Genomic DNA, 16,573 nt, shown 5'->3' with positions numbered 1-16,573 from the left:
GAGGTCTTCCAGGGGTGAGCGGACCATGGGGGCTGGGAGCTACTGTGCTCTGGGGGACAGAACCTGGGGCTCTGGGTTCCTGTCTGTGAGCTGGGGGGGCTCAGCTCGCCCTCGGAGTCAGGTCCAGACAACTTGGAGGTGGAGAGGCTGGCCGCCCAGGGCAGGTCCCAGACAAGGAACACCCTTCCAAGTACGTAGGTGTGGTGAAGCCCATTCCGGCACCCTCCTCCCCAGCCAGCCACACCCCTACAGCATCAAGAGAAAATAATCCTGGATCCTATGCTCCCTGTTTCTTCAGGTACCGTGAGCGCTATCCACAGAGGACATGGTAGGAGGGGCCCACCAAACAGCCTTCCCCCTCGAACCCTTGACATTGTCTGGCTGAAGCCAACCCAGCCAAGAGCCGTGCACTTGGCCTCACTGCCCAGCAGGTCTGTGCAAAGGGACACACCCCATCTCCCCTTTGCAGCCGGGACTATCCCACTTAGCACATCTGGTTGTCTTTTATTGAGACTGATTCCAACCCTGGTTTGCATGGCCACGTGAGACCATGACTTCAGCACACGCGTGTGGAAGAACGTGAGCCAAGAAGGGGCTCGGAGTCAGGGCCCCTGGCCTGTCTCTGTGACTGCTCTCTGGGGCCCGGGGTGTGGGTTGGCTCTCCAGGCCCCCCCGCAGGTGGTCTCTTACCACGAGGGTGCTCCTGTGCTTACACCCCAGAAACCCCCAGAAAGACTGGGGTGCAGAGTTGAGGGGCCTCTGTAGACCCTCCTGTGTGTCCCACACTGAGCTGGCCAGCCCTTACTCCCCCTTCACTGGGTGCGGGGGGAGTGCCCAGTCCCCCGGGCAGACACTGGTGGGGTGATGTCAGGCCCCCTTTTCCCCAACGGCCAGTCCACCACAGTGGTGATTATCACCAGCACGCATACTGGTCCCTTTGGCTCCAGCCCTGAGATCAGACCATCCAGCCTCCACAGACCAGTGCAACGGCCTCCTGCCTGCTCTCCCTGCTCCTGGCCTCACCTCCCACACACCACCATTGCTTTCCCGAAACACCCATCTGACCACAGCCCTTCTCTCTTAGAAGCTGACCGTGCCTCCCCATTGCCTGTAGGCGTTCTCTTCTAGAAAATTCCTTTGGTCTCTCCAGAGAGCAATGCTTACAAGTCCCAGGGATTATCTTAACACTGAGGGCCCAAGAAGCACCGTCTCTAAACACGGATGGCTGAGGGGAGAGGAAGGATTCACTCGTGTTGTTTTACTGTGCTGACCGTGACCTCTGTGCGTCACATGCTGGGTATAGAGTGTGGTCCGTACACATTTCTGATACAGACAGTTAGAAATGAGCCACGTCAGCCTCATCCCTTCCACATTGTTTCTGTCTTCGTCGTGACAACACTCTACTTAAAATGTTAATTGCTTCTGGCCTGCAATGTTTCTGCTAAAAAAAAAAAAGTTAATTGCACTTCCTTGTGTACATTTAGGGACAGAACAGGAACATATGTTAGAAGGTTCCATATCCTCTAAACTGTGCTGAGTAAACCACAGGGTCTTCCCTGGCACTCGAGACCCCTCTCCATCTGGCATCTGTTGGTCTCGCCCGAGGTGGGCCACGATCCCATGCACGGGACCACACAGAGCCAGGCTCAAGTCCTACCTTGTCAGTTACTAGCTGTGTGAGCTTGGGCGAGTTGCTTGGCCCCTCTGGGCCTCAGTCTCCTCACTGCGTCTTGCCGGCCGGGGTAGGTAGGTGGCACACCATGGACACAGTGCTCCCGCACGTGAATACTCAAGAAGCATCTGGTCCGATTATGCCTCCCGCTCTCGGAACCCCTTGCTTGGCCTGGTCTTCCCGTGTCTGATGGGCTCTTACCCATCCTTTCAAAATTCAGCTTGGACACCACCTCCCCCAGGGAGTGTCCCTGAGCCCCTCAACCTGATACTATTAATCCTTTGTCCCTCATGTGCCTGGAGTATATGCTCCTTTGGGGACATGAGTCCAATGTCCTTTGTGTGTCCATTCCCTTTTTTTTTTTTTTAAGATTTTATTTATTTGAGAGAGAGAGTGAGAGAGAGCATGAGAGGGCAGAGGTCAGAGGGAGAAGCAGACTCCCCGCAGAGCCCAGAGCCCGATGCGGGACTCAGTCCCAGGACTCCGGGATCATGACCTGAGCAGAAGGCAGTTGCTTAACCCACTGAGCCACCCAGGCGCCCTGTTGTCCATTCTTGAGTCTTTTTCCTTCTAGGCAGAAAACCTCCTGAAGGCAGGCCTGTGCCTTAGTCCCGTGTCCCGTATCCTGAGCTGAAACAGCGCTCCCTGGTGGGGACCCAGCAAGCCAGGCTCCCACAGCCCTCAGGCTTTACGGATGCACCAGCCACAAGGGAGCTCTTGATTTGCCTGTGGAAGGGCTGCCTTGGTTACTTGGTTACCCTGGACGGCACGGGCAAGCAGGAGCAAGGTACTTGGAGCAGGGTACTTGGAGCAGTGATCGCAGGAATGCCCCAGGAGGCTCCCAATGACAAGCTCTCTCCATGGAGGGAGAGGGGCCTGCCTCTGTTCCCATCCTGGCTGTGCTGTGTGACCCTGGCAAGGCCCTGACCCTCTCTGAGTAGGACAGATTGCAGTATCACTTGCCCTGGCTAGCTTCCAGGGGCTTCACGGAAACCCAAGTAAGGAGATGGATTTGCAAAGAGCTTTATTAATGTATATTATACATTTATAAATGTGTAATTTGGGGGAGTTTTGGCCTGAAGCTCCCCCATCCCCCACCCTCCGTGTTTAAGGAGTTTTGAAGCAAGTAAAACACCTTTGGGGGCCCAGATGATGACATCCTGCTTGGTGCTTAGTTTGACCAAGAAACTAGAGTTATTGTTGGTCTGTGTTCCTTCCGCTACTCTCCCTGCTGACCCCCTCCTCTCTCTCTCTCTCTTGATGGCTCAGGATCTCACAAAATCATTGAAAACCAAACTTATTAGCCTCAGGTTTGCGGCAGAACAGATGGGTTTAATAAGTTTTTGCTGCTTTCATATTGCACCCATGCAATTTTAATTTTTTCCTTTTGCTGTGAAAAGCACCAGAAAAATCATGCACTATGCGAACGGGCCCAGTTATTAAAACTGCTGGAGTTTAATGGGCATCTACTAAGTGTCTGCCCTTTTCCTAAATAAGATCATTTAATCTCCCCAGAAGCCCTGTGCAAGAGGAACTATTATTCAGTAAGTGACAGACAGAGCCAAGATTTTAACTGAGGACTTTTTTTTTTTTTTGAGAGAGAGCAAGAGCATGAGGGGGAGTTGGGGGGATGGGGAAGGGCAGAGGGAGAGGGAGAAAGAGAATCTCAAGCAGACCCCCTACTGAGTGCGGAGCCTGACCTGGGGCTCGACCTCACGACCCTGAGAGCAAGACCTGAGCTGAAACCAAAGGTCAGAGGCTTCGCCGACTGAGCCCCCCAGGCACCCCAACTGAGGACTGTTTCACATCAAAGCTGCAGTGATTCCCTTTGAGCATGTGTGTATCTAGTCCGGCAGGGTCACAGAAATCAGAACGTGTGGCATCAGAAAACTGGCACACTAACAATTTTGGTGGATATGGCCACTTGTTCTCCAGAAAGTAGTTACTAAATTCAGCTGTCACCAACAGTGTATGGCTGTGCCCAATTCTCCACATCTTCACCAACACTTAGTGTTATTCCCATTTCAGATGTTTGATAATCTGATGGGCAATAAATATTATCTTACTGATTTTAATTTGCATTTATTTCACTCATGATGAGGTTGGGCATCTTTTAAAAAATTTATTGACTGTGGGGCACCTGGGTGGCTCAGTTGGTTAAGCATCTGACTCGATTTTGGCTCAGGTCATGATCTCAGGGCCGTGAGATTGAGCCTACACTGGCCTTCAAGCTCAGTGGGCAGTCTCCCTCTCCCTGTCTTCCCCCATCCTCTAAAAAAACCAAACAAATCTTTAAAAAAGCTAATTGACTGTATTTATTCTGTGAGTTTATGTGTAGATATCCTTTGAACATTTTCTAACTAGATTTTTTAATTGATTTTCATGGGCTCTTTATATATTACGGCTCTGTCTTTGTTTCTTTGTTCTTCCTACCATATCCTAATTGAGAACTCAGCTTAGATAGAGTATAAGTGAGAGAGCCAAACCGATGGTGAGAACTCCTGTGTCCTGGCTAATGTCCTCTGTCTGTGGCTAAAAATCTCTGAACTGTATAGCTGTTGCTGTGGGCTAAATCATCAAATGATAAAGACTTTCTAAAACTGTTCCATTTAATTTTGGTTCCTACTCAGGGTGGTTTATATTAGGTAAAAATTAAATTTAACTGGCCTCAGTTTTCTCATTTGTATATGGGGATTAAGGTACTAAGACCACAAGGTTTAGGGGAGGTTAAGGGAGATCATAGTCACAAAGACAGGGGCAGGCCATAAGAGCCTAATACTCCTCATGTCCCTCCCCTCACATTGGGGCCTAGTTGTGTTTTTAGTTTTGACTTTTTAATAATTGTCTATGTCCATATGGGCTCTTTCCACTAGCCTTGAGCCTCTCTCATTGTGCCTATCTTCGCATTCGCGTGCCCAGCTATGGTGTTGGGCACAGAATGCTGGATGAACCTGTGTCACACCCAACCTCGGCTTGGAGCCTTTTCCTCTCTGCAAACCCCAAACATATTCTCTAGACTTGGGAGGCCAGCACTTTGCTCTTTCTCTCTGCTTTGCCTTTCCAGGGCTCTCCCCTGCTCCTTGGTTTCAGTGGAAGCTGGGGACCCCACTGGCCCTCACTCCAGCTCCGGCTTCTCGGAGCTCTAGTGCCGCGTGTCCAGTTGGTTGGGGGAAGCATCATGTTGGTGACTCAGGGGATCTGCTGCTTCCCCGAGTCCTACCTCCTCGTTTTCTAAGTTGTCATATTTTAAGTTGTATTCTTGGCGCCCACAACGCGTCAGCCATTTTTTCTAAACTCCAAACCTGTTCCTTGGATCTGGGCTTCTCGTCCATACCCAGGTCTGTGCGATTCTAAATCACTGCTCTCAACACCGTCATCCCAGTGTGGCCTCCTGTGCAAGCTGAGGGGCTGAGCCCCTTCTCAGGCCGCCCTCTTGTGGTCTGTGGCGGGCTTCCTCTTTCCTTCCCCAAAGTCTGGGGCATGGCCTTGGCCAAAGCTCCTGAGTCCCCCTTCTCCGATTCCAAACAAAGGGTGCCTCCCTTCTAGCCTCACAGGCCCCCCACATCTGGCTGAGGAGCATTACTGGGTGTGGGTCCTGGCTCCTCCATCGTTGGCTAACTGTTCTGTCACCCTGCCTGAAAGGGTGCTCTGAGAGCTCGGCTGACACACCCACCCACCGCTCCCCACACTGCCAGGTGGCACCCCCAGGAGCTCCGCAGCCGGCATTCACAGAACTCCCCCTGGGACCCACATCCCCTTCCCCGGCCATGGTGACCAGCCCGGCCTCTCCTGTCACCTGGTAAGCTGGCCTCCGACTGACCCAGGGAACACCTTTTCCTTCATCCTATGGGGACAGAGGCCTCCCCAGTCAGAACACGTTGCCCTTAATAAACCAGAGCCCCACTGGTCCCTGGGATCCTCCAAGACCGGGGCCAGGCCTCGGACATCTGCCTGCTAAGTGCTCAGGAGTCACCCCCCCGGCGCAAGGCTGGGACAGACCTGCTATAGCCGTTAATGATCCTCCCAGACACCACTTTCCGGAAAGGCTCCCAGTGCTTGGCCTCTCCTTCCACAGGCGCGCCCAGCAGGACGACATCCTCAATGATCCCCTGGCAATCTGGGAAAAGAACCCAGAAAAGGCGGTCAGTGTCGCTGGCCACAGTGGGTCCTAGAAGGTACGCTCCAACAGTGGGGGAGGAGATGGCTGTCACACGCCCATGTGCTCTCACACACACGTGCTCACATGCTCTCACGCAGTAGTGGGGGCTTCCACACACTGAGTCGCAGGCCAGGGGACTGATCTCTTCTTGCAAAGCACCATTGTCCCTAATTCAGGGTTAAGGAAAAGCATAGACATGGTCAAGGTCACATGGCTCGGAAGTGACACAGCCTGAGATGGGACCCGGATCGATTCTCAGCATCCGTGAAGTGCACGACCGACCAGCCACGGGCTCGGAGGGGACATCTTTAGAAGGGACCAGTGCACACCGGGAGGGAGACGCCCAGCCTAGTAGCTCCCTGGGGCCTGGGCGGTGTGGTGGGAAGGTGGGGGCGCCCAGGTTCCAGGGCAGGGGGTACACTCATCAGCTGCACAGACCAAATGGTTCAGATATATTTTAGGCGGGGTTGCTCAAAGTGCGATTCGACAGACCAGGGCTGGCCCAGGGATGGTTCGTCCTGTAAAGACAGAAAGAGGGAAGCCACATATATTCTCCCTCGTGGCAGACTAGAATGCAGGAATTGTTGGACGGGGGGTGAGCACACCTTGAGAAGCCCTGCTCCTGACGGAGGAGGGGGGCACACACGTCCCTCCTCCGTCCCCATCACTCTCTGTCCCTCCTCTGCTGTGTTTTCTTCTTGTCCTGACCGCTTGTTTCTGTCTGACCAGGTGCAGGGAGGGCAGTGCTCTGGCTGTCTTCATCCCAGCTCTATGGCTGGGTCTAGAACAGTGCCTGGCCTGTGCCAGGAGCTCAGGAAAGATTTGAATCAATGAACAAAGAGGAAGTCAAGTACCGTCCCTCAGGGAAGCCAGCATATGGTCTTTTGCAAAGACTTTGTAAAGCCGTGGCTTCAAATAACTTGAGTTGGGGGCTGAACTTCTCTGAGTCCACAAGGGGGTGATGACACTGGCCTCGAGGGTCTTTATGAGAATCAAGTCACAGCATGGGAACCATCCAGCACAGGGGAAGCACAGCAGAAGTGAGTGTGGCCGCCCTCTGCCCTGTGCCCCCGCCTCCCCAAAGGTGGATCTTTCTTATGCTTCTGAGTGTCTGCATGTCCCGGGAAGCGGCATGCTCAGTGTCACTCCTGGGGGATGTGCCCAAGAGGGACCACTCTGCCCTGTCTGCCACTCTTGTTGGGGGACGCAGGCCTGGTGGTTTCCTCTCTCTGGGCTCCCGTTTCCAACCAGAGTGATTCTAACTGTTCTCCGTCTGGGACTCCAGCTCAGCGCTGGTCTGAGTAAAGGGTTCCAGGCTAACAGGTGTCCAGGAACCCCTACTGCATCACATGTTCTAAATGCTCCCCCGTCTCTGATCTCAAGAGATGCCCTGGCACAAATTCTGATTTCACTCCTTTTGCTTCCAGGGAGACGATAACCTGGCAGAAGGACTTGAAACTTCAGGAAGTTGGCGGTGTGTGCTGAACAGCAAGGATGACTCAGGGGACCCTTGAGAGAAGGGCTGTCGAGAATGGGGTTTTATCCTAACCCTGTCTCTTGGCAGGTGAGGAAACTGGTTCTCAGAGGGGGATGGGAGAAGTCCAAGGTCACCCAGGTAGTGGGAATGAAGCTGAGCCCAGAGCCCAGACTGCTTGGACAGAAGTGGCTGGGTCCTTGGGGTCATGGTCTCTGCTGTTTGCACTAACAACACAAAGCACCGGGGTCACGTGTGGGTCATCACTGTTCCCAGAGTGCCAAAGGGTTGTTGACCCTGTGAGTCAGCTGAGCTCATCAGCTCTCTCTGGGGCCAGCGGCTCAAAGCACCTGCTCAAGGCCCGTAGAGTTTCGCCTTCTCTGGAGGGCGAGGACCCCTTGTGGCCAGCGGTGGTAACGCAGCATTATGGATGGGTGGGATCCTGGCTGCTAGGAAAAGCCAAAAAAGGTAGTTGCCGGTGACCTTGAACTGACACCAGCAGTTGAACCTCACAAAACAGTCCAGAACCCAACCAAATCAAGTCAGGGTGGGCAGTGAGCTGGAAACACATGTACCCATCAATGACGCCTGGCTGGCCCTGGGTCCTCAGGCCAAGGTCTGCCACGCTCAGACACGTGCCTTAAAGAAGGGTTGCTGTCTGCGAGGCTGCAAACCCGGACACAAGCCACGTGCCAGGCTTTCAGGAACGCACATGTGTTAGCTGAGGGAAGTCGGCGAGAATTATTTTAGACCCACCCAAGGTAGACCCCTCTACCGCAGGTCATGGCCACCTGCCCAGTCCTGGGGATAGGATGCTCCAGGAGGGAACTCTGGGGTCAGAAGAGGATGCTGGCTGCTGTAGTAGATGCTGGAAAGGAAAAAATGTCAAATTTAACTGTTTGTTTCCAAACCTCATAATACCTGAAGATTTCATTCTTCTGGGTAAAAGAGAGAAAACTCTCACTCAGGCCCTGCTTTAGTGTCAAATAGTGTCCTCGCTGCCTCTCCGCTTCAGGGACAATGAATGTTTGCTGAAGCACACTTGCATTTGGATTTACTCCTGTTGCTACCATCAACTTTTCTTCTTGTGAATTCCTTTTTTTTTTTTTTTTTTTTTTTTTTAAGAGAGAGAATGTGTGCATCTGTGGGGCAGGGGAGGGGCAAAGGGAGAGGGAGAGAATTTTAAGCAGAGTCCAACACGGGGCTTGATTTCACAACCCTGAGATCGTGACCTGAGCTAAAATTAAGAGTCAGACGCTTAAAAGACTGAGCCACTCAGGTGCCCCTCTTTTATGAATTTTTAAGGTATGAAGATAGTTCTGCAGCTTTGTATATAGACTTCTGATGTAAAGGGAGGCAGGGATCCAACATGGGTTTCGTCGCCTTCAAGTCAGGAGACATGGCCTTTGAGGCTTGGATGTCTCATTAAAAAAAAAAAAAGAGTTTATTTACTTTAGAGAGAGTGAGTGAGTGAGGGGAGAGGCAGAGGGAGAGGGGAAGAGAGAGTCTTAAGCAGATTCTGTGCAAAGCATGGAGCCTGACACACGGGTCTCGATCTCACAACCTCGAGATGAGGACCTGAGCCGTCAAGTGCTGGACACACTCAGCTGACCGAGCCACCCAGGCGCCCCAGATTCCTCACTTTTTGAAATAATTCTCTGTATGTTATCAATATTCTACTTTGTGGGGTGCCTGGGTGGCTCAGTCAGTTAAGTGACTGACTCCTGGTTTCAGGTCAGGTCATGATCTCAGGGCTGTGAGATCGAGCCCCACACTGGGCTCTGTGCTGAGTGCAGAGTCAGCTTGGGACTCTCTCTTTCTCTCCTTCTGCCCTCCTCCCCCCTGCCCTCTCTCTAATAAAAATAAATCTTTATTTTTTTTAATTAAAGGTTTTTCTTTATTTGTCAGACAGAGACAGCACAAGTGGCAGGGGGGCGGGGAACGGGTCGAGGGAGAAGCAGACTCCCCACTGAGCAGGGAGCCCGATTAGGGAATTGATCCCAGGATCCCAGGGTGGACGGATGCACCCGACCACGTGCCTCACCTCCCTTCCTTGATTTTTCTCCATTGCCCTTAAGACTACCTGACTTCCTACGTGTCTTGCTTTTAAAAGTCTCATTTAGAGTCTGTCTCCTACTAGCATGCAGGCTCCCCAGGGGTTGCTCTCCAGTGACTCCCCAGTGCCTGGAACAGCGCCTGGCACAGACGCTGAGCTCCCCAGCCATGTGGAATGAACGAATGAATGAAATGGTTGTGGCATGAATGAAAGTGAGCAACGCGACTGAGCGGTAGGAAACCCTTCATGGTGAGGATACATGGAAAGAGGTTCTTTCTTCTTCTTCTTGTCTTTTTTTCCCTCCTGGCCCAACTTCTTCCCAGCAGCTACAGCTGGGGATCTCCGAAGACTGGCTAAAAGCAGAAGAAAAGCGCGACCCCAGCTGAGAGTAAACAGCAGCGTCTTTAACCATGGTTCTCAGCTCTCCAGTTGCTCATTTCCAGAGCTCTGTTCCGGGGGGACAGACGCTACTGCACATGACGGCGGTCTGCAGTGGGCGGAAGAGTGAGTGGTCCCTCTGAGGCTACCACTGGCCTCGTCTCCTCCCCCAGCCTCAGAAAATGTGATCCAAAGTCTCAGGCGAGCTCTCCCAAGGAGCATCTGACGTGGGCTGTATTTTTAGATTCCCTTGTGTCCAGTCTACCTAAAGAGACTCAGGGTCGCCAGCCCCTTCCGGAGATCCACAGTGTCACTCCGGGGTGCCCCATCTCTGGGGGGCAAAGATCCAGAGCGACTCTGGGGGCCTAAGAAACTGCATAAGCACCAGTTGCTGTCGGTCCACCGGATGCCTCCAAGGACTCACACGTCAGGTGTCAGGGTTTCAAGACCATGAGGGTGCCGTGGTGACTCACACGATTCCGGGTCAAGGTCGCTTGGGGTCATTACATATCTTCTCAACCAGGAGACTCTGCAAAGGGGACTGCTGCCCGGGGCAGGTCTGCGAAGACATCTGCCATTAGCAAGGGCCCACGTGCTCGAGAGGGATGGGAATCACGGGTCCAGGGAAAGCAGCCTGGCCTGCAGCATAAGAGACACCTGGGATCGAATCCCGACGTTGCTGTGTTCTGAACGGAGGTCAGTTATTCAACAATGTGGATTCTCAGCTCTAAACTGGGGTTCAACACTTTCCCACTTACTTTTCTTTAAACAGAATTTTAAATTGTGGTAAAAGGCACCTAATGTAAAATTTACCATCGAACCATCTTTAAGCGTTCAGTCGCTTTTCAGTCGCAGTTCAGTCGAATTAAGAATGCTCCCATTGTCGAGTCACGGACCCCCACTTCTATCACGCGGAATCTAGATAAACTGGGGTATGTCTTGTCTTGCATAAATCTTACACTTCCTGGAGTTCCCACCGTATGCCTGACAGGACCCTTTTACCACTGGACCCTCTGAAGATGGTCTTAGCTTTTCAAGAAAGAAATCAAGAGCTGGGGACACATGGGTGGCTCAGTCGGTGAAGTGTCTGACTCTTTTTTTATTTTTTAAAGATTTAATTTATTTATTTGACAGAGAGACACAGCGACAGAGGGAACACAAGCAGGGGGAGTAAGAGAGGGAGAAGCAGGATTCCCAGCTGAGCAGGGAGCCCGATGCTGGACTTGATCCCAGGACCCTGGGATCATGACATGAACTGAAGGCAGATGCTAAATGACTGAGCCACCCAGGTGCCCCCCGAAGTGTCTGACTCTTGATTGTGGCTCAGGTCATGGTCTTGGGGTCATGAGATCAAGCCCCACGTTGGGCTCCACGCTGGGTGAGGAGTCTGCTTGAGATTGTCTCTCTCCCACCCCCTCTGCCCCTCCCTCCCCCTGTTGTAATGAAAATTAAGAGCTGAGAACAGATAGCTTCTGTATGACAGCAAAGTTCTGTTTACACTGTAACACTGGTCTTGAAGATTGTATACAAGTTAAGTTTTTTGTGAAACTAACCATTCTTACAACATACCGAGTAGGGTCTGTTCTTCCAAAGAGCCCTGTGGAGAATCTTTAAGTATAGTGAGGGGTCCCTGTGTCCCTGGGAAGGACCCTCCTAGCTTCCCCTTTGTCATTTTGTCTTGTCCATACAGTGGGCTTTCTTCCAGTGAGGCAGGCCTGGGCAGTGCTTCCCAGGTATTTCCAAACAAACCCCTCTAGGAGTTCACAGAAATCTCATCAAACGGCTGGCATGGTGACATGACAGCCTCCCACACGCCTGTCACGTTGTCCGTAATGAGATTCCCCTGGCTTGCAAAGACCAAAGGACCTCAAACTTGAGAAGCAACAAAAAGCATCATTTTTCTCCCTCCTGGCAGGGGGTCATGCGTGCACGGAGTGATAAGGCGGGAAACGACGGAGGAAATTACTGCCTGACCGTGGGTCCAGAAAACAAACCTTGAAGGAAATGATATGAACCGTATCTAAAACAAAGAAAATCCATGCCAAAGGTACATGCGTGCGCGTGCGCGCACACACACACACACACACACACACACGCACGCACATGCTAAACACACGGACAGAAGTAGCCAGAGAAGGAAGGAGGCTGGTGGCCGGGCAGGAGAAACAGAGGCTCTGACTGTCTGCCTGTCCCCCACCCTCCGGGAATGACGTTCACATTGGAAAGAATCCCCTTGGGGAGCCTGTCTGGACAGACTCTAAGAATCTGAGATGAATTCTTTGGGGAACGAGGAAGCCTTTATCCTCTCCCTGCCCCCACCCCCGGCTCGATTCCCGTCTCTTGGATTTGGTTGTGCACAGAGGTAAGGCTGTCACCAGCATCCTGGGACCCTGGAAATTCATCTGCAAGCCTGACCTCTCCTCGCTCTTATGGGGCGGGGTGGAGGGGAAGCCTGGTCTGTCTGAGGACAAGGGAACTGGTGAGTGCGGTTCCACGGGAGGGAAATAAATCACATCAAATGTGAGGTCTGCTATCACGGACATGAAAGGGCCAGATGACCACCCGGCCGTCTGTTCTGCGTGTCAGCTGTCTTCTAGTGACAGCTCAGAAATAGTTTTCAGCCAAGCGGGAGCTCAGCGATTCAAGGGCCAGGAGGCTGAAATGATTCTGTGTGAGCCTATTCACGAGCTCTTTCGCCTTGGGTTTATCTTGCAGACATCGGGGCAGTGATGTGGGTCCAACGTCTTAGGGTTGGGAATGAAACTGGAGAGAGAGATCTCGTGGCAAAGGTTTCTTCTTCTTTTTTTCTCATAAACAAAACTCTAGAATTTGATTTTATAATCCCTCTTCTTCATTTCTTTATCATCGGAATTGTCATCACAGCTTACTTTGGGAGAAATAACGTTCACGCACGTTATTTCATTACCCCCCGTAAGGATCCCAGGAGGTTAGCTGGACTTCTCCCATTCTAGGATGGGAAAATCTTGCTTCAGAGACACTCAGCAGTTTGTCCCAGCTCACACAGTACGTGGCATCATGGCATCTTTCCTACACGTTCTCTCCTAGTCTCTGTCCCTTTCCCCTTGGCTATCAAATATAACCTTCAACCAAAACACATGTTTATGGATAACCGTGACATCTTCCCAAATTGTGTATTAAATACAGAATGTGCTCAACCTACCAAGAAGAACATTTCCAATGTGGCTGATTCAGGAGACACATTAGCGGGTTAAAATTTGTTAAAAGGTTAATTTCCTGATGGGTGCACCAGGCCAAGGGTATGTGACCTTGTGTTTCGGTAATCTCTGGTACATCTGCCAAACCAAGTGGGTGAACAGATACTGCTGAGAGAGAGAAAGCACGGTACTGGGTTCTGGGCATGTGCTAGATGTCCTCTCTGTACTGAGGACCTATTTCCTCCAGAGCAGTCTGGTGTTGATTATTTGACTTGGGGATTCCTGGATCCTGCAGGTGGTATACGGTTGGACCCTAGATCCAAGTGAAGCATGGTCCTGTGTCTCTGAATTCCCTCAATTCAGTCAAAGAGACATTTTCCCCCCTCCCTCCAGCCAAGGAATGTGCTTATGGCTCTCATTTTCTGCTTCCTCCTTGTTTCTCATCTTGGAATGATTTCCTTTAATTTGGGGAGTGCTGCTTTACAACCCTTTATTCCACTCGAAACGGATGGTGCAGTGATCCCTGGCGAGGGACGGCCAGGGCAGAGAGCACGGACCAACCCGCTGCTGGTAATAAGTCTGTAGGACAAACTCTGCCATCTCTTTGCATGAGCCGCCCCGCCAAATGGTAGACCCTGAGATTGTGGGACGGCTGAGATCCAGCAGCAGCCAGCATCTTTGAGTGTCTCTGTGAGCATGAGTGAGCCTCTGTGGACCTTGGAGCCTACGCTCAGGTCACCGGTGACACGTCATGAACTTGGCCATTGCTCTTCCATCTCTCTGCCAATGACTTTCTCCACTTGGGTCCCTCACCACGGCAGGGCCTTCCGGTGTCCTCTGGGATGCTGTGGAATTCTCAAAGACAACCCCATCTGAGATCCCTTTCATTTTTAAAACGTGCCACACCATCCTGCTTTTGTTGAGTTTTGGTCATTTTCAAAAAAAAGGTGGCTTGTCACCGATGGGATCCAATTTTCCTTTGTATTTTCTTATAAGAAATTCCTTATCAGACCATTTCCTCCTGATTTTCATCTGCAAAAATGTGAGGTCCCTGAAACGGCAGCACACTTTGGGCACTCGTGCTTGGACGGGCAGCACTCTGGCTCAGAGAACGCGTAAGCAGGGGTCTGAGACCGGCCCTGTGCCGCCTCGCTGGGGGATTGGGACGAGAGGGAACCTCTCCGTGTCCTCATCTGGAAAGTGGTCCAAGAATCCCTAACTTGAGGGGCTGCTGGGAAGGTTCCACGGGATGAGGTCTGGAAACCCCTGTTACAGCGGGGTGGGGGTGGGCGGGGAGTATTAGTTCCTTCCCCTCTCTGTATCTTTGGTGCCTAATAAATTCAAACAAAGAGGCCACAGCTGGGTGCCTGGGAACTTCTCAGGAAGCAGGAGCAGCCGCTGGGCTCCTCAATGAGGGCAGTGTGTAGACCCTCCCCAGTCAGCCCTTGCTGGAAACCAGCCCACGCTGGGCTTGGAGGAACCCTTTTCCACCACAAGGTGGTGCTGTGGCGACCACAAACGCTCCACCTGTCTCCAGCACGGGGTGGGGGGGGGGGGGGGGTCCTACGGGAGGGGCTTCCTGGAATGCCATTCAGGTTAAACAGGGCGGGGGCGCCCCTCCAGGGGGTGGGCTGACCACTTTGCTGAATGCCTGTTTTTCCCCTGTGATCCCTGAGAGGAGCCATAAGAAGAGGGGTCTGGCCCTGGGCCCTCGGGGCGTGTTGGGTAAATGCTCAGCTAAAAAATTAAAGGCAGGGGTGCTGGGTGGCTCCATCAGTTAGGCCTCCGGCTCCTGGTTTGGGGTTGGATCAAGATCTCATGGGGCCCTGACTCGGGTTCCGCCTCAGTGGGCAGTCCGCTTGAAGATTCTCTCCCTCCGCCCCTGCCCCCATTCATGCCCCCTCTCTCTCAATAAATAGATCTTTAACAATGAGAGGGATAAGTCGAGGGACCCTGTGGGTGGCACAGAGAGCCCGGCTGTGGGAGTCTTCGCTTGCATCTGTGTTACTGTGGACAAGCTCCCCGGGCTCTCTGAGCCTGTTCTCTTGAGCAGCAGGGATGGTCTGGCACTCCCTCCCCTGCTGCTGTGACGGCTGATGATAGCAGTCCTCGTGGGCGGTGTGGCTTGTCCAGTCCCAGGCCCTGGGGAAGTGGAGTGAGAAAAGAGGCCTCCGGGACACCCTGATGGGCGGGTGGGCGCAGCTGCAGGGGGAGGTGGCTGGCAGGGAGGTCCCATCCCCGCCAAGATGCCCCCAGGTGGGGCTGGAGTCTGGTTGACCTCTGTGCCCTGAGCCGTTACTGCCACAGGGGTGGTCTTCTCAGCAGGACTCTGCTGACCGATGGATAAAGAAACACAGCCGGGAAAGAGCTGCTAAGATCAGAGACTGGAGGCTACGCCTGCATCCGGGTCTCTGCGTTCCATTTGGCAGGTCAGGCTCCTGAGATCTGGGCACTGCTCACCTCTCCAGCCAGACTTCTCCCAGCTTCCCGGAGAAACCCGGGCTCCGGCTGCCTGCCCTCCCTAGACTGTCCACCTTCTTCCCTCTGGATCTTTGCTATCGGTAGTCCTGGGCATCCTGTCTTCCTCCCAGCTTGTCAAGGCTCACCTTTTCTTCCAGGCCTGCCTCTTCCCTGAAGCCATCCCTGCCTTCTGGAAGGAAAGCCTCTCTCCTTTGAACTGCTTAACATTTGGTCCATGCGATGTAGCATTTGGTACTGGTTTTTTTTTAAATGGTAACTATTCTCCTCCCTACATTATAGGAAACTTGAGGGCAGCAAACTTGTCATGAGATGCAGCATAAGAAGGGTTCACAGGAAATGGTTTGGAGTCAGACACGCCCGCGTTAGTATCCCAGGTGGGGCTGTGTGTCATCCCAGATTACTAGCTGTGTGTCCTTGGACAAATCGCTTAACCTCTCTGGGCTTCAGGCCCATCAGTAAAGATTATTACACCTGCTTCCAGGTGTAATAATGCCCACACCTTCCAAGATCGAGAGGGGTCCTGTTCTGGCCAGCACACGGCAGGTGCTCCACGAAGATCAGCTCCCTTCCCCACGCTCCACCTTGGAAAGATGGTTTCTGTTTTGGAGGTGAGCAGCTGTTCTCTGTCAAACTTCAGGAGAGCGAGGCAGGGTGAACTAAAAACCACGCTTTCCACGGTTGTCTGAGCCTGTGATCCAGCCTCAACCACCATCCCCAAAGCCTCAATCTCTAGCAACCGCTAAATGACAAAATCACCCAAATGGAAATGCAACTGGAGACTTGTCACCTAATTAGCAGTCTCCCAAACACCTGGCTGCTTGTGACAGCTCGAGAGATCATCATCTCCCTCTGAGTATCCAAAGAAGCCCCTGCGCAGACCTTCCTGATAACAGTGAGGCACCCTGGGAAGATCATTCCCAACCACGACAATGTCCTCGTAGCCATGTGAGACCTCTCCAGGGCTCTCAGCTCCTAAAAGGCGTGGGCGCGCTTGGACAGAGTACGTCAGGGGGAAACGGAGCCCCTGGCTTGGCGTGGAGCTGGCATCTTCACGCCCCCTCCCAGAAGTGAGAAATCCGCACTCGTGGCTTTCCACGACTTTGCTGGGAAGCTAATAGTGAAATTCCCAGCTCAGTTATAGCAACTGGGTAATAACAGGAGGACGTATAATAAGAGG

General features: G+C 52.6%; 1 protein-coding gene across 2 annotated transcripts in view; it reads right to left on the bottom strand.

Moving 5' to 3' along the window:
- Nucleotides 1-16,573, bottom strand: part of TMCO4 (transmembrane and coiled-coil domains 4) — an 86,986-nt gene that overhangs the window by 7,152 nt on the left and 63,261 nt on the right. For both annotated transcript variants that reach the window (XM_047725692.1, XM_047725693.1), the window contains one exon: nt 5,672-5,789. In XM_047725692.1, the coding sequence (XP_047581648.1) occupies nt 5,672-5,789 (118 nt within the window). The remainder of the gene's footprint in view (nt 1-5,671; nt 5,790-16,573) is intronic.

Source organism: Lutra lutra, chromosome 4 (assembly GCF_902655055.1).
Source record: "Lutra lutra chromosome 4, mLutLut1.2, whole genome shotgun sequence".
Classification (NCBI taxonomy): domain Eukaryota; kingdom Metazoa; phylum Chordata; class Mammalia; order Carnivora; family Mustelidae; genus Lutra; species Lutra lutra.
Note: the sequence above shows the minus strand (reverse complement) of the source record. Positions and strands in the feature narration are given on the sequence as shown.